The sequence below is a fragment of the Periplaneta americana genome, chromosome 3, assembly GCF_040183065.1.
Source record: "Periplaneta americana isolate PAMFEO1 chromosome 3, P.americana_PAMFEO1_priV1, whole genome shotgun sequence".
In the NCBI taxonomy this organism is placed as follows: Eukaryota; Metazoa; Arthropoda; class Insecta; order Blattodea; family Blattidae; genus Periplaneta; species Periplaneta americana.
The window spans coordinates 35,780,255-35,799,023 of record NC_091119.1 but is presented as its reverse complement, the minus strand read 5'-3'; the positions used below and the strand labels follow the sequence as shown (position 1 = coordinate 35,799,023).

Genomic DNA, 18,769 nt, shown 5'->3' with positions numbered 1-18,769 from the left:
TCTATTCGGCAAGGTTCGTGGTCTGCTGTTTGACGTAGTGGGAGAGAAACGGGTGGAATGGGGTGAGTAGAGGCGTTAACTTTTCCAAGAACGACGACAGTGCTGAAGGGGCATAGATCCGATGGTCCGACAATAATAATAATTATTATGAGTCTGTACCTTTATTGAGGTCCCAAAGCCGGAGTGACCGATCTCTGCAGATGGAGTCTGCTGAGAGGAACGACCCTCCCAGGGAGTCAAGACGCAAGAAGTTGACCGGAGCTGTGTGCCCGCACAGCGACCACCGGCAATTTCCTGCAAAGCAGAAGACATAGGCCTATTCCTTGAACTGAACGTGGTATAAATTACCTAAAAGTGATAAACAAACTAAATATGTACAGCACTGATGTGAGGAATACATGGATTGTAAATAGACTTCTTTTCATCATTAACGTTAGATCTCTAGGCATGCTCTGATCTCAATGAAGAATTTTTCATCTTTCACTTCAAATGTCAATCTAGAGATCTCTTCCACTGTCCATTCTGCCGACACTTATTCTTCAAAGATGGTTTCTCCAGTTGATTTGGTGATGGAAAATGAAACTCAAGATGGGTTGAATGTTGAGTTCCTTTGTAATGTCTTCATTTCGTTTCAGTTCCCATTTTGTATAGCCAACTCTTCTTCTTGAAAATCATTTTTCAGAAGCTCTCAACCTGCTTTCATCTTTCTTCCTAATACTGTAGTCCAAGCTTCATTTTCATAACATGATACAGGTTGCGTCAGGGTTTTGTATGTGCTATTCTGGTCAATTTTTGTACTAGTGAAGGCCTCACTGGGGTAAATTGTTGATGATTTCCATAGTTTTGTTAAATTATTTTCCTCAATATATCCAAATCTTCATGAAAAGATAATGTGTAACCAAGATAATGAAAAGTACTTACTCTTTCTAACAATTTATTGTTCAGACAAATTTTACTCAGTATTGAGAATTTTTCATCCCGCGCCGTGACATCGTGTTCTAAGGCATCCTGCCGAGGACTCACGTTACAGAATGCACGCTGGTTCGAGTCCTCATGGGGGAAGAAATTTTCTCATGAAATTTCGGTCAGTGTATGGGACCGGTGCCCACCCAGCATCGTGATGCACTTGGGGAGCTACGATAGGTAGCAAAATCCGGTTGCGAAAGTCAGCTATAATGGCTGGGAGGATCATCGTGCTAACCACACGATACCTCCATTCTGGTTGAATGCTTCGGCATGTAAGCGTGAGGCCAGCAACTGGCTGGTCGGTCTACGCCCTTCACTGTCTGTAGCGCCATGGATTATTGAGAATTTTCCACAAAACGCATTACTTTGGACTTCTCTATACTAATTTCCATATTAGTTATGGTTTATTTCTCTGCAAAAATTAAAAAAATTATGAACTTAATAAATTAATGTCATAAAAAATCTGTATGCCTATCCAGATCTTGAGTATCTAGCAATGTTTCTACTTATCATAGAAAAAAATGCGAATCATAATAATCCTAGATCCCCTTGCATAACTTCATACCTGTGATGAGGTCCCAGACTAGTATCCTCGCATTCTCCAGTCCACTGATTACACAGCCATCTCGAGAAGAAATATCGAGAGAAACTGTATTTACTCCTGGTTTCCACTTTTTGAACAGTGTCCCACTCTGGAGGTCGTACACCACGATGAAATTGGGACATGGTTCATCCACTTCCTGAATTAAGTTATAATAACATGAAAAATTAGCTATTTATGAAATATACATCTTGATTACACAACTTTTAACACTGTATCACTTCAGAATATGCATTATATGACTTTCTCGTGTTAAATTCTATTGTACCTGGTTTACATGTTTCGACCTGTTGTTGGTCTTCTTCGGAACTGGTCGTTGCTGGTCTTGGCACATCTTATTTTGTTTCCTGTGAGGGTATGTTTGTGTAAACGATATTTCATACAAGTTGAGAGGGTGCGAAGGCATTTCTTTCCCTTTCTATTTGCCCTGAGTCCGTCAGTGACAGACTGGTAGCTGTTACCTCTTATACCCTCACCCCCAAGCTGTACACACTAGCAAATAAAATATTAAATAAAGTACATAAGTGAATATAAAATGCAGTATCACAGATGTTTAACAATTACATGTTAGAGTATATTTTTGTGTCGTTCTTACAATATTTTCAACGAATAATTAATTAGATTAAGGAATGTTAGTTTGTATTATGAAGTCAGGGGGAGCGATACAGTGCAGATTGGCCCAGTGTATATGCTGTAGAGTAGCAACTAGCGATGGAGAAAACATTTATCTTCTGTTGTCAGTAACTTTTTAATGTACCAGTTAATATAAACAGCAACAAAATTCAATATAAACGCTTAGTATGGACTTTCGAAATATAGAGTACCGGTAAACACTTTCAGAAATAAAATTTGTCACTATGTAGAAAGTTAATTAGTCGATGTGAGATGGACAGTAGCATCTTCCCCTTCACTATTGATAGGGAGTGTGAGTAGAGGGGAAAGCCTATCAACCAAACTGAAATGGGGTTTAGTGTAATGTGGAGTTCTCAACACACAACTCAATTTCAGAACACACACACTCTTTGACTCCACATTACATTAAACATGACTCCACATTACATTAAACAAACACACCCCCACAGGGAACAAAACAAGAGGTGCCACGACCAGTTCCAAAGAAGACCAATAACAGGTCGAAACATGTAAACCAAGTACGATAGAATTTAACACGAGAAAGTCATAATACATATTTATGAAAATTCATGTTCATAATAGTTTTATTTCAGCAAGCAATTGAAAATGCGTTCTGAACTAATACTGAACTTCTTTCGACGCATGCGCCAGTTGTGGACGGAGTCAGAACTAGTTCAGGATTTTAAGTTGTTGGAATATTTCTTGAACTCATATATTCAAGAGCTAGGAGGCATATGCGGTATTCACGATGCTACATATTTCCAACAGTAGGTCTACCAGTTTCCTTCACATTTCTGTATTCAGTCCACCACTACACTTGATTACATTCAATCACATATCCTAAAATATTTCTCTTATCATCTATATCTCCCCATATCTTCAATTGTCTAAATTTAAATCCTATTTCCGTCTATTTTCTTCCTCCATCCTTTCTGATATTCAGTATCTTCCCTCAATCCTATTCCAGAATATTACGCAATAGCCTATAGCTCGCGCAAGAAACGATTACCGAAAACCAATGGTGGCGTTGCTGTCTGTTTTGAAGTGTGTGTATGTAGGCACGCCGAGGGGGGAGAGGAGAGAGCCGATAGAAGTACTGTCTCTTCCAAGAAGATGAACACATGAGGACATCACTGTGGAAATAAAGAACGTAGCAAGGGAAAAATTCGAAGCTAATTAAACGCGCAACATATGTTTACGAATGAAATAATAATACCGTGCGATACAAGACACGTATTCACATGCAATGGAACAAACTAAAGTCGTAATGTAACTATCACAATGCAAGACTGATTCTATCGATGTCATTTCTCTTCCGACTGTATTCTTGAATATCATTCAAGTTATCTCGTGACCTTTCCTCTCGCCTGCTCTTCCTTATCGCAGTGTTTGATTCGCATTCCTTCCGTCGGTAATCCGTACTTGCGAGACCTATACTGTCTGCCTTACTCTTGTTTAGAAACATTCTCGGCTATAATCTACTCATCCATCTCTACTATCATTGTTATCTTTCATTACTATTATCCCTAGGGTTATAGGTCTCGCAAGCACGGATTACCGACGGAAGGAATGCGAATCAAACACTGCGATAAGGAAGAGCGGGTGAGAGGAAAGGCCATGGGATAACTTGAATGATATTCAAGAGTACAATCGGCAGAGAAATGACATCGAATAAAATCAGTCTTGCGTTGTGATAGTTACATTACGACTTTAGTTTGTTCCATTGCATGTGAATACGTGTCTTGTATCGCACGGTATTATTATTTCATTCGTAAACATATGTTGCGCGTTTAATTAGCTTCGAATTGTTCTCTTGCTACGTCCTTTATTTCCACAGTGATGTCCTCATCTGTTCATCTTCTTGGAAGAGACGATACTTCCATCGGCTCGCACCTCTCTCCCCCTCAGCGAGCCTACATACACACGTCAAAACAGACAGCAACGCCACCATTGCTTTTCGGCAATCGTTTCTTGCGCGAGCTTTACCATCCTTCTGGCAAAAGTAAGACATGTCCTCTTTTTTAATTATTTTATCCTGTCTGGTAGGCATTAAAAAAATTGAAATATCCGGTATTTCGCATTTCAACTACAATTATTATTAATACCGGTATTGAATAATGTGCGATATTATGCATAGAATATCTAAACAAATGGTGAAAACCTACGAAAGAATTTAACTGCTTTCAATGGTTGAAGCTGGAGCACATAAAAAACATAAAATATGATGACCTAGTGACATGCATTAAATTCTTAACTCTAAAAACATCACTATTCATGATTCTAAGCTAGTTTATCAATTTTATTCTGCAATGTATAAAGATATGCCGATCAAGTTAATTTGGACAAAGATTTAAATTTAGATAAAAATGGTGCAAATTCTTCAATTCCAATAGTTCTGCGAGCACTGAAACTTTCTTAGAACTCTTAAAAATTTGTTAATTCTATTTATTTATCCCAAATCATAATGGAAGTGCTGAGAGAGTATTTTCCCTAATATCTGCTCAATGGACAAAAGAACGAAATCGCATGCTAACGGAGATAGTCAGAGATATCATTATGGTGAAATATAATTTCAAGGACATATCCTGTTAACAGTTCCATAGCTATCTATTACAAGATATAAGTTGATCCCTTCAGGCTCTTGTGCACAAAGTGGACTCCACTGATAAGTAGAGTACAGATGTAATATTGATCCAGCAACTAGTTAGAAAACTGACTAAGGTGAGCCATTGTTTTTATCTTTAATTTTGTTCATACCAATTTTTAAAAAGTCCTCCTTTTTTCAGCAATGTCCACTTATTTTAGATTCCATGTCCTCCTATAGAATTTCTTCTCATAGTAACCCTAATTATCCCTAATTTTCTGTTTATCTTAAACTCTTTTTATCTCTGACATACTGGTACCAGTATTCACTAATTTTTCTACTTTCTCATCTACATTACCGTAGCCTATTATATTATTTGTCTCATTTATTGTTAGAATGTTCTAATGTTTGTAATACTTCCTTGCTATTACTTGTTCAATTCACATATCAGATATTCAATAACTAATTTTGTTACTTAAGGTTCAACACTCCATTATTGGTATCACTAATGATTCATATCTGATAACAGCAGATGAACTTATTGTTATATTCAGTGCTGTCATGGAAAGCATATGGGCCATACATCATATGGGAACCTACAATTTTTTTAATTAATTGTATGGGGATAAGAAAATTTTGTCTGTACAGAGCCATATGGCATATGGGTGCCTAAGTTTTGTACGTGGAGATCTATACAGATCTTAGATCATCTCTTGCTGTTCCTAACATATTTTGTTTGATGTTCATAAACAAAAATTGTCCACCTCTGCAGCACTGGAATCCAGAATTATATAAAATAATGGTTGAAAAACAAGAAGTTCTGCAAATACACACTCCAAGATTCAATGAGACAAGTGTGCATCTACGGTGGGGCTACATGATGTATTCTTTAAATCAAGCTTGTTGTACAATTAAAATGTACAGCAAAACAATTTCTTTAGTTCTTCTTTAATATAAAAAAAAAATCATAAATGACAGTCGGAGAGACAGAGGAGAGTAAAATATATTTTAAGGGAGAAAACAAGGGGTAGGGCATATGGCCAAGAGAAAAATTACCATGACAGCACTGGTTATTTTGTAATTGTACAAAAATACTTAAAAAAAAAATAACAATTCTGTATGTTTTTGCTATCTATGACGAAACTGTTATAATTAAAAAAGTACATTTTGGATAGGTACAGCTTGTCCAAGTCAAGTCTGCGAGTGGGGATATCGGGATGGAATGTAGAGGCAAAACACAGTTGCCACATAGGTCACTTGATGCTCAGATTTCAATGTATGCACATCGTTTAAAATACACTATGGAGCGCACGCATTTTTTGTCCTAGTCGTCAAATAAAGGCAACAGTTACGCTGTCTCCCAGCCTCCCCCCTCATGCAACTTTCTCTCCTACACCCACGCTTGCCAATCATAACGCCAAACCTCACTGTCAAGCAGAAGTAGAAGTACAGTCTATTTCAAAGCGTCTTAAATTGTTACCGCTCTATGAACTGAAGCACAGTAGGAAAACTTTGCTGTCATATGAGACTGTACTGGTCTCCTCTCGTTACCGCCTCCTTTCACTACAGAACTGCCTCCAACTTCCCCTCTCGGCTCGCAGACTTAACTTGGTCGAGCTGTATTCAAAAATACTTTAAAAGTACATTTCGGATATTTAAACATTCCAGTATTTTGCAGGTTAGTCACTAAGCCATCATGTCCTGTTGTTACATCTGGAAAGGGCTACGACATCTTTTCTCGGAATGTTTGGAATTTGATGATGGACTTATTGAGTATCACCGACCTGAGTTTGTTTGATGATAATACTTTACTATTAATTTAAAGAAATATAACGATAATGTAAAGATTTGTGTCCGTTTCATTTCCCATCAGTCTAACTCTTCTTTTGTTAGTCTATATTCTATCATGACGTCAATTAAGTACCGGTACATATCTGCTAGAATTGATTGTAATACTGTAAATAAATTATTTCTAAGAAATCATTGTTTATCTAACGATTATTATTTATTTTAAGCTTAAATTAACATTCCCAAATCTTCTGCACGCTCTTGATATAAGAGTTTGTGTTTTAACACAATTATTTTTTCAGGCTGAACATTATATTTCTACAACAATAAAGTCAATTTTCCATACCTTTGCAACACAACAGACATAATGTCCTTCGTGTGTAATGGCAGCTAAACTTGTGACAAAGTCATGATGTGGAATTCGTAAATCATACAGCAATTTTCTGGATGCTAAATTCCATACCAGCAAAGGAAATGGCTTCTGCGTTTCATCTCCACATACCAGCACTCTGTAATACATCAATCAATCACAATTAAAGATTATGATGATCAGTGGTGTGTATTCCATAGAAGCAAGGTAAGCAGTGCCATACCCTGAATTTATGAGAAAGAAAATGATGAGAAGAACGTATTATTTTGTATAGGGCATCAAATAAATTGATATATAATTTGAAAGAAGTAATTTTTGCTATCCAGTTTGCAGCGAGTGTCCTCCATTGGTCCAATGTCCATGCCATATGTTCACAGGCAGAGAGAGAACCGTTTCTTGTTCAAAAAAGATCCTGTACGTCTGACTTTGTTGACAAGGTCATGAATAATTGCCCTGCTAGGAATTCGAACATCTGCAAACCGATGTTCAAATTCCCTTCGACACCTTCTTGCATAAGAGTATTTCACATATGCATCATAAAGAAAAATACGTTGTTCTAAAGTGTACTCAACCATTATTAATAGACACTTTATCACCACGAGACAACACAATTTTACTCACAACACGCGCACGACAGATCCAACTCGACTGACTGGCGCGTCAGCAGTAGCTACAGCGCTACTATGGCGATAGAAGCGCCAATCTTCACCCAGTCCAAGGCCACCACAGAACGGTCCGGCCGAGCTACAAACGCACTGTAGCTGCTTATAAATTATTTGTGGTAGTTGGGGATGGGGGAGGCGGAAAATTTTAGCACTGCCTAGGGGCGGCACTATACCTAAATCTGGCCCTGCATATCACTGTACTTTATTGTGTTTGTTACTTATTACGAGCATAATATTGCACAGTGTAGTGTCTAATATGAAGACAGCAGTGGTTGCAGCACAGCAGGAACTTTAAATTACGCACAAAACTGTGTTATACACTTAATTGACGAAAATCATTCATGGTACGGATTATCCGATTTTTTCGATTAACTGTTCAGTTCACCCCCTTCATTACCATGGATAATAGAGGTTTTACTGTATATCAATTCACATGAATGTGCCATATTATTAAATTCACCATGTCAACTTTACTAAGAAACGAGAGATGTAGACAGTGTACCAACCTGCCGTCACCAGAAACAAGCAGAGAATTCAGGAACCGGTCCTCTCCTGCTTTGAATGTTGTCACGCAGTCTCCACTCTCCAGGTTCATGAGGTTCACGTACATTCGATTTCGTGAAAGTGCTACCAGGTGACCTCGATCGTGGAGGCCATAGTAGGGCATCTTCTGGTTCATGACACCCTTCAGTCTTGTTACAAACTCTCCTGAATCCAAGTCGTAGATTCTAAGTTCTCTTCTACATAGCACCACACACCTGTAACAAAAAAACATATCAACACTGCATTCAGAGTACCATAAAGCGAGGTGACTCTGATATAGTGTTGTGAAACCGATCAGTATGCTTTTCTGAACAAACGATGGTGCACAGATGTCGCTGGCAGGGGTGTACACAAGAGGGGTTACCGGGTTTGATCCCCTCTTTGAACTTAAAAAGAAAGACATATATTTAGATTTGAGTATTTTATTCCTAATAGTTTTGCCTACTCTAATTTTTCATTATCAGAGTAACAAAATCTACATCGACATAAGGCATAGTCCTCCTACCTCTCCTTCAGTATAATACCTGTACTTGATGCTGCAACACGTTCGAATTATAATAATGATGTCTTTATTACAGAGAGACTTATTATCGCCGCGGTCTCATGCTTAATATTCGGCAGGTCTTTGAGCGGCCTCATGAGTGGTCTTTGAAACTTAATTTTTATGTTTTTTATTCGGTTATTTTACGACGCTGTATCAACATCTAGGTTATATAGCGTCTGAATGAAATGAAGGTGATAATGTCGGTGAATTGCGTCTGGGGTCCAGCACCGAAAGTTACTCAGCATTTGCTCGTATTGGGTTGAGGGAAAACCCCGGAAAAAACCTCAACCAGGTAACTTGCCCCGACCGGGATTCGAACCCGGGCCACTTGGTTTCGCGGCCAGACGCGCTGACCGTTACTCCACAGGTGTGGACTTGAAATTTAATTGTATTATTGTTTTCAATTTCTTATGTCGCTGCTCCAATTACTCGCCTCAATTTCAATGTTGCAACCAATACGCTGCTTCTAGTATAAAATGACATCTACTTGTCTGATGGCCTTATCTCTACCAGGCTAAATAAATAAATAAATAAATAAATAAATAAATAAATAAATAAATAAATAAATAAATAAATAATCCACGTAGACTAAAACCGAGGTTGCAATGTCTTGTGCTGAGGACCAACATTAAGTTATGTGATTAAAAATTATTATTAAGAGTTAAGAATGTCAGCGTACTCGTATATGAAATAATAATAATAATAATAATAATAATAATAATAATAATAATAATAATAATAATAATAATAATAATAATAATAATGTACGCATTGCATTCTTCACCTGACATAATTACGAACATTAAATCCAGACGTCTGAGATGGGCAGGGCATGTAGCACGTATGGGCGAATCCAGAAATGCATAATTGGTAGGCCGGAGGGAAAAAGGCCTTTGGGGAGGCCGAGATGTAGATGGGAAGATAATATTAAAATGGATCTGAAGGAGGTGGGATATGATGATAGAGACTGGATTAATCTTGCTCAGAATAGGGATCAATGGCGGGCTTATGTGAGAACGGCAATGAACCTCCGGGTTCCTTAAAAGCCAGTAAGTAATAATACGGTAATAATAATAATAATAATAATAATAATAATAATAATAATAATAATAATAACAATAGCCATTTAACAATATAACAAACTAGTGCTTATTCTTATCGAGGAAGTAGACGTGACAACGTGACGCTTAGAGTGAAACCTACAGAGCAACAATCTGCCGGCAAAATTATGTTTTAAAAGTACACCGCACGTTATTGTATGATGCCGACATGTTAAGCATGAGGCCGCGGCGATAATACCGCCTAATACCGACCTTGTTATAATAAAATGAAGCCGACACAATATGAACTTTCAACTTGTTGATTGTTAAAAATTGGGTGGCTGTGAAAAAATTACGTTTCAAAGATTTTATAAGGATATTAATAAACAATAAATATACCGTAACATAATAATACACTAAATTTAAAATATCGATAATGGAAATTGTAAACAATTCTAATAATAACTCCCCTCCCCCTTGACAAAATTCTGCATATGCCACTGGCCCCTGGTAATTTGAAAGCATTGTTGAAACTTCTGTTTCTAAGAAAGATAATTTGCCAGCAACAATTGGTATTTAAATTACGCCCAACTCACTGTTTTGAGTAGTGAGATGGATTCGAAGTGCACTACATTTTTGTGTTGGAAAATTATTGTGGAAAACTTGTACTGTTCTTCACTAAATATTTTTTTAATAGAGTAGGTAACAATATTTAAATTCATAGGAGTACCCTAAGGTTTAGTGTAAAGTATTAGAGATAAAATTATTCTCGTTTTTATTTTATGCCTTTTTTAATGTAGTGTTGCTATTTTGGAAGGACCTCCGATTACTCGTGTAGGCTATATAAGGAAGAAGCTGATATAATTCATGATTGAGACTAATTTTGTTACTGAGTTATGCTCCTTTATTTAATTTTCGTTACGTTGTTGGTTAAATTCAACAATGTGGTGCATAAAAGCTTGGACCAAGAAGAAAGTTCAATTGCAAGTCTGTGTACTGTACCTTTGTAATGTGGCGAAAGCTTTAAAATTAGTAAAATTAAGCATTAGAAAGGCTTCGGAAGAATATGGGATCCCTTACACGTCACTTAACGATAAATTAAGCTATCAGAAAATAATTTCGTTATTATAAGGAAAAATTAAAATATTTCATTGGCAGATTGGATAGAAAAATAAAAGAGGGCTTTTATGAGATGAAATTTCTCTGAAAAAATGTGGGAGGTGATACATTTTTTATATATCCTTCCACTGAAGTAGAAGGGTTGGTATTTCGAAAGATGGTGCAACAAACCTTGCAACATAAGAAATACACATTCTGTAATATTAATTTTACGATGTTAAGTAATTTATGTTCTTGTTATAACTTATAATTGCAGTAGGCCTATATTTTATCATAAATATTGAAATATTCTTTAAAAACTACTCTTAAAACTTCAATTGGTGATCATTTTCACACATTCAGTTGTATGTATCTGATTTTAAATGATAAAAAATGTGTGATCGCATTCATCCCTCCTATTAAGGTGACACCGATCAACAATAAAAGTTAAAAAAAAAAAAGTAGTTTAAAACAATGGAGGATATTTACATTCGGTACACAGAATTCTAAGAACTAGAAGATTATAAAATTAAATCGACGCATCTGTAAGATCTAATCTTATATGGTTAACACTTAGAAAACTGAAAATTTTGATCGCATTCACCCCACTTTACGGTAGGCCTACGTGTCCCAGCTTATTTGTGGTATACCAGTATTAGTTTGTAACGTGTGCCTCGTGCAATACTGTACAAGTGTACTGCGTCATTTGACACAGACTCACATCTGTGTTTCATTTGCTACATCTTGCTCGGTAAAAAAATATTATTATGATGTACCGAAGTACATATGATATTTCCGTGCAGGAATTCTGCGTTATCATATGATGAAGGCTGGATAGAACAGAGAAAAATTCTCTCCGGCACCGGGACTCGAACCCGAGTTTTCAGCTCTATGTGGTGATGCTTTATCCACTAACCCACACCGGATTCCAGCTCCGATGCCGGATCGAATCCCCTCAGTTTAAGTTCTACCTCTCAGTTTTCCCTTTGGTGGCCTACCCTCATGCACTGTGTCACAGAATATGTGACAGTGGCTCAATGTCTAACGCACTATATACAAAGGTGCACTCATTACGCGTGACTAAGGGCCGGGATCCGACAGGATGAGCACAGTCTTGAATCACTAAGTGATTACTTACGCATATCATATTATTATGATGTACCGAAGTACATTATGATATTTCCGTACTGAGGGGATTCAATCCAGTATAGGAGCTGGAATCCAGTGTGGCTTAGTGGAGCTGAAAACCCAGGTTCGAGTCTCGGTGTCAGAGAGAATTTTTCTCTGTTCTATCTTCATCATATGATAACTCAGAATTCCCACACGGAAATATCATATTATGTTCTTCGGTTCATCATAATAATATGATATGCGTAAGTAATCACTTAGTGACTCAAGACGGCACTCATCCCATCGGATCCCAGCCACTTAGTCAGTCACTCGTAATGAGTGCACCTCTGTACATAGTGCATTGGGCATTGTGCCACTGTCACACATCTGTGACACAGTGCATGAGGGTTGGCCACTAAAGGGAAAACTGAGAAGTAGAACTTAAACTGAGGGGATTTGATCTGGCATCGAAGTTGGAATCTGGTGTGGCTTAGTGGATAAAGCATCAGCACGTAGAGCAGAAAACCCGGGTTTGAGTCACGGTGCCAGAGAGAATTTTTCTCTGTTCTATCCATCCTTTATAGCTTGAAAAAGTATATAATGAAATAATTTCTTTCTTTCTCTTGTTTTACATTCTTTGATGATACAGGATGTGTGGTGTAGAGAAAGGTATATAGCTCATATTTTTTGACTAACACTAGGCAGATCATATGGTCAGCACAGCACAGGGCCAAGGCTAAGACAACATTGGTCAACACATGACAAGAGACAAACATCCAGTCCCGTGGATGGGGTAATGTACTGCTTAAATGGATACTCTTAAGTCAAGGTGGCGGATCACAAAATAATTACATTATGAACATTGTTAAGTAAATAGGCATAATGTAATAAAAAATTGTGTTATAAAGGTAATGTATATTTTCCCATTATACATTTTACTCGTTTTACAAAGTTCTTCACTTTACCGTTTATAATTCTATTTGTTGTTTATTTGCTTGGTATATCATTTACAGGACATATAGATTGAAATAATTTATTATGCATTCAAATGAGAAAATAAAATGATTTGTATCGCACAAAAAACACATTTTATGTAATTCCAGAAAATAGAATACGTAGTTGACAAATGACCAATTGTATTGTTTTAGCCCGGAATTATGCTCAACGTTCGTTTCATTACAGTGAAGTTCGTTGAAATTTGACAAATACAAGCTCCGTGTATTTGATTACGGTTTACGTTAAAATGAACGAATGCATAAAAAAACAGGTAACATTTTATTACACAGAATATAGATTGACACCAAAAGAATGTGACCGCATGTGTAGCGCAAGCAGTAGACATATTTGTCTGCTGATCCGAATTTGCACTAGGGCGTGGGTTTGATTCCCGCTGGGATACTTACCTGGTTGCTTTTTTCCGAGATTTCCCCCAACTGAGGTGAATATCAAGTAATCACATGATGAAACAACTTCATCTCGCCAAATAGCTTCTCGTTTTAACCAATTCCTTCGACACTAAATACTATTGTTAAAACAAAAAATTCTGAAATGTCTTTCTTGCCTGGTTTTTAAATTATTTTGGCAAGGAAGAAATCCTGTCATTTTGTGACACAGGGAAGTAATGTTTTTACATAACACTATAGTTCTTTCCCTATTTTTCCCTTTTATGTAATGGCTAGGCTTATTTTAATTTTACAGTTATCTGTATAGATAGGTCTAAACTTTTTTCATGAAAAAGCTATCAATTGGAGACATATTTATATTAACATTAATTATTATTTTTATATAAAATTAAAATGGCAAACATAAGGGTCTCCTATGTGATGGAGAGGGGATATGGTCAGTGGAGATGTCTGACAATCCTCTTGGACCCACTAACCAATGACAGATACAGTAGGTACTTCAAACAGTTTGGGGGTTGCGTGTAGGTGATATATGAGAGAGGCAACCAATATATTACAAACTTCATCTTATGAAAAACTAATCGCAAGATTTGTACTAAAATCCTTAAGCAGTTAAAACATGAAGAGCTGGGAGTGGAGGACAGTGAGTATTTTTATAACAAAGTGGAACAAACAAGACAGGCCTTCTATTGCAGAGCGAACATCGACGAATATCGAACTTCGTCATACTCGACAAACTTGAACCGAACATAGCACCTGTAGTGCACGATGCTAGTAATAATAACCTATTAATTCTCACCATTCACTCATTAAGGCAGAATATGATGCATATGAAGAGTCCACTGCAAAAAAGGGGAATGTCGAATTTATTTCATTTTGCAGGAAATGAAATTTAAACTTTGATATTCCCCATTTTTGTGTTGCATACCAATTCTAATAAATCGCTGTCATGGCGTGGAGGGATGTCCCCCAAGTGGCGCATGTAATCCTTCCGGCTAAGTCCGAGGGATCCGATGACCAAAGACAGATGCGGTTCTCCATTCATATTGGGGGTTTTTTACGGGCGATGTAACTGCCAAAATGTAAAACAGTTATGATCCTGCCAAAAGATCATGAGAACGTGTCCTAAGTTTCAAGATTCCGGAGGTTAAATTGTCGGATCTCGGGTGGGGACAACTTTAGACACATCTCATCGAGGAAACTCCAACTTGAAGACCTGCAATGCACTATCTGCAGAAGACACTGTAGCCCAGAAGTATTGGAGAGCACGAATGCTAATGGCTTTGAAACAACAACAACAACAACCAATTCGTCAACACGATGTAGACCTGAAACTATAATCTTTCTTGCAGTGCAACGAAGTGTAATGTATTCTATTCCCTTTGATCTATAGTACTGAACCTTAATCTCATTTTTCACAAATTTACAACATTTCGCCTTTTTTGCAGTGGACGCATCATATATTTAAAGTATTTTAAAAATATACAATTTTAATTTGTGTGACATTTCACAACTTCACTTCACTTCCCCCCCTCACAAAAATTGTAACTCTTGACATTTTAAAACGTCTATGTTGATGTAAGATCAATGGAATGCAATAAATCAATTGAATTGAACTAAATTGGACAATTAGGACCCTTTCTTGGGACATTCATATTGGAAAGGTTGGCAACACTGCTTCAGAGTGTACAGATGTTTCTGTCACTATACTACAGAGTGTTCCAGTGATAAGTACTGGTTTATTCATTCGCTGCTAGGCGGCACAGTGCTTGAGTGACCGCCAACAACCGGTCCCTTAAATGCATGGCACTTCACCGAATTAAAACTTACATGCATACGTACTAACCATAATATGTTCTATTTAACATTAGTTATTATATGCTATATTCATTACAAAATTTTGTGCTCATCCTCATGACAGCAGCTGCTGTAATTTTGACCAATTTTGCGCTACACAGAGTTCATATCACCATAAAAAACCATTGTTCACATTTATTTATGGGGAACACTGAAAAAAAGAGTGTATGCAAATAATCCTCGCACAGTTGAACAACTGAAAGATAACATTCGTGACGCAATTAGACAAATCAGTGCAGTGCAGTTCATGAATGTGAACGATGTTTTCTATGGCAATTGAACTCTGTATAGAGCAAAATGGTGAACAATTCTGTAATTAATGTAACACACAATAATTGAAGCGTCAGCTGGAACAACGTTATAAGTTACATTTGGTAAAATTTACAGGAGCTGCAAAAATGTGTACACGTACAACTTTGTTCTTATAGGGTAGCAAACTTTTGAGTAGACAAATTTCACGTACCGGTACTGCATTGATGGACAGTTGCAAGCCAAAGAGTATAGCAAGGTAACATGACACAACATTATTACATGGAAACATGCCAAATGAAAATGATGTAACTTAGAACGTTGTCCCAGCCAACGCTTCAATTAATGTTAAATACAACATACTACTAGGTTCAAAAAGTTCCCGGAATTTTACTACCATTTTTCGTATTAATATATAACAAGGGATATTATACATTTGTTTTGTTGGTAACATTCATGATGTCATTTCCTTAAAGTTTGCTGATAATGGCAATTATTGGTTTTGAGTTGTAGGCAATTGTTTATCATAGTGTTTTGTTTGTTCGTCGCATTTTGTAATTATGTCCACAGAGCAAAGTACAAACATCAAGTTCTGTGTTTTGCTGGGGACATGATCAGTATGGCTGATGAAGATGGTGATTTCTTAAACAAAATGAAACTGGTGCTACTTGTACGACCCAGTCCCTAAACGACGGTCATCTGAGTGGAAATCGAAAACATCTCCTCGGAAGCAAAAATTTCCTAGGGACACTTCCAAAGGCAAAGTTATTTTAAATTTTATGTTTTATTTAACGACGCTCGCAACTGCAGAGGTTATATCAGCATCGCCGGATGTGCCGGAATTTTGTCCCGCAGGAGTTCTTTCACATGCCAGTAAATCTACTGACATGAGCCTGTCGCATTTAAGCACACTTAAAGCAAAGTTATGTTGGAAGTTTTCTTCGACTCTCAGGGTCTCATGCACCATGAGTTCATTCCAGAAGGTCGTACTGTAACGAAAGAATTGTACGTAGAAACCCTCCGTCGCCTCTGGGATGCAGTGAGAAGGAAACGTCCAGAAAAGTGGGTAGAAAACAACTGGTTCCTTATGCATGACAATGCACCTGCTCATCGCGCAATTATTGTATCTTGCCAGGCACAACATAACTGCTTTGGATCACCCACCATACTCTCCTGATCTCTCACCACCTGATTACTTTCTGTTTCCCCGTCTGAAAAGTCATCTGAAAGGACGGAGATTCAATGCTGAAGAGGTTATCGCAAACGCGACGAGAGCACTAAGACGGGTTTCACAAAATGGCTTCCAGGCCTGCTTCCAGGAACTCTACACGCGTTGGCAAAAGTGTGTTGTTGCGGAAGGCAACTATTTTGAAGGGAATGCTGTAGAATAGTGTTTAAGGTACGTTGTTTCTATGATGCTAGCAAATTCCGGGAACTTTTTGAACCTAGTATGTATTATGGTCAGTAAGTATGCACGTAAGTTTAAATTCGGTGAAGCTCCACGAGTTTAAGGGCTCAGTTGTTGGCAGTCGCTCAAGCACCGTTCTGCCCAGTGGCTGAAGAATAAACCAATTGCTTATCGCTGGAACACTCTGTATTAAACTGATTTCACATCAATACAAAGACAGGGATATAAGAGGAACTTCATCAATTCTGAACACTAGGGAAACACCATTCAAGGAAATGTCGAAAGAGAATGATTTTGTTGTGTTTATTATCGCTACATGTGTTAAATTCTACCATCATTCCAATCAACTGATCAGTTGAAATTGCATCAATATACTGTATATTTCGATCTTAAATTGTATTTTTACTTAAATTGTGACGTCTGTGGACGTGTCTGCCTTTATCTGTTAGGGTTCTGAAAGTATAACATCTTAACAAATAATACTCGTACATAGCTGCTTTATAAAACACAGTATACCTCGTATCGTCAATGGCCTTCAGGTTGATGGGATGTGTGACTCCAACGAGAGTTCTCACAGGAACAGCATCATGGACGTCCCACACTGAGATCTCCTCCCGCTCCGTCGACACAGTGACGACGAAGTCAGGGTTCTCGGCCAGGCGCGTCACCATGTCAAACCGACACAGCTGCTCCAAGTCTTCCACTCCACCTGCGGCAACAGCGGCAGACACCGACAGCTTGTCCATGTTCTTTCCTCCTTCGATATCTGAACCTCCACCGACCAGCGGCTGAAGAGGCAGAAGGGACAACACAGGAGGATCACGGCAAACTTCGTACAGTTCTTTTACAAACTTGTAGCCTTCAGGAGATTCGAAGTCAGGTTCTGATGGGGAAGGCTTCTTATCAGAACCACTCGCTTTCTTTTCTTTCTCAGAACCAAATATCGCCGACAAGCGGCCATACATTTGAGAATAAAACTGTCTGCCATCATATGCCAAAGCACACGAGCTTTCTTCAAGACACTTTTTGAGGAAGAGGAGATCCTTTTCTTTGCTGCTAGTTGCGACAAACTTCTCTTCTAAAGCAATGTCTTCCAGGACCTAAAATAGGAAATTAAATTATTACTAACTACATATTAATAACTTCTGACTACACACTTATAAATAGATTAAATCCCATATCCATGATAACACAGATAATCGGCTTTCATAATAGAAGAAAAAATAATGCAAAATTGAATAATTTCGAGGGAAAAATTCGTTTAACCAAAGGTCCCGGGTTCGATACCCAGCCCCGGAACAATTTTTTACCTCGAAATTATTCAAATCAACTTTACAGGGAGTTATACCTGAAAGCTTGATTTGCATAATACACGTCACTGTTCGTTAACAGAAAACCACAATTTAAGTCACACAGAGTTAGTGTGCACTCAATGTTGGTTGCTTGACGGTTGTCACCCCACTTTGAGGTCTGTGGATATACAGGGAAAATTTGGATCGGTGCCAGGTAGAGTTCCCGGGTAGCTCAGTTGGGAGAGCTTTGGTACGTTTAACCAAAGGTCCCGGGTTCGATACCCGGCCCCAGAACAATTTTTCCCTCGAAATTATTCAAATCAACTTTACAGGGAGTTAGACCTGAAAGCTTGATTTGCATACTGCAAAATTATTTATACCAAATCAAAAATCCAAATTAAAAAATGTTATAAATTATTAGGAGAGTTAGTAAACAGAGGGAAAAAGACCTTTGGGGAGACCGAGACATAGATGGGAAGATAATATTAAAATGGATTTGAGGGGGGTGGGATATGATGATAGAGACTGGATTAATCTTGCTCAGAATAGGACCAATATCGTCATACCACCACTGCCTCTCCCCTCTCCGCCCCTGTCCCCACCACAATGAACAATGTC

General features: G+C 37.8%; 1 protein-coding gene across 7 annotated transcripts in view; it reads right to left on the bottom strand.

Annotated features, from left to right (window-relative positions):
* LOC138695921 (NACHT and WD repeat domain-containing protein 2) overlaps positions 1-18,769 on the bottom strand; it is a 138,501-nt gene that overhangs the window by 11,613 nt on the left and 108,119 nt on the right. For all 7 annotated transcript variants that reach the window (XM_069820293.1, XM_069820286.1, XM_069820287.1 and 4 more), the window contains 5 exons: positions 17,376-17,959; positions 8,114-8,365; positions 6,919-7,081; positions 1,532-1,706; positions 160-294 (listed from right to left, as the gene is read on the bottom strand). In XM_069820293.1, coding sequence (XP_069676394.1) covers positions 160-294; positions 1,532-1,706; positions 6,919-7,081; positions 8,114-8,365; positions 17,376-17,959 — 1,309 coding nt within the window. The remainder of the gene's footprint in view (positions 1-159; positions 295-1,531; positions 1,707-6,918; positions 7,082-8,113; positions 8,366-17,375; positions 17,960-18,769) is intronic.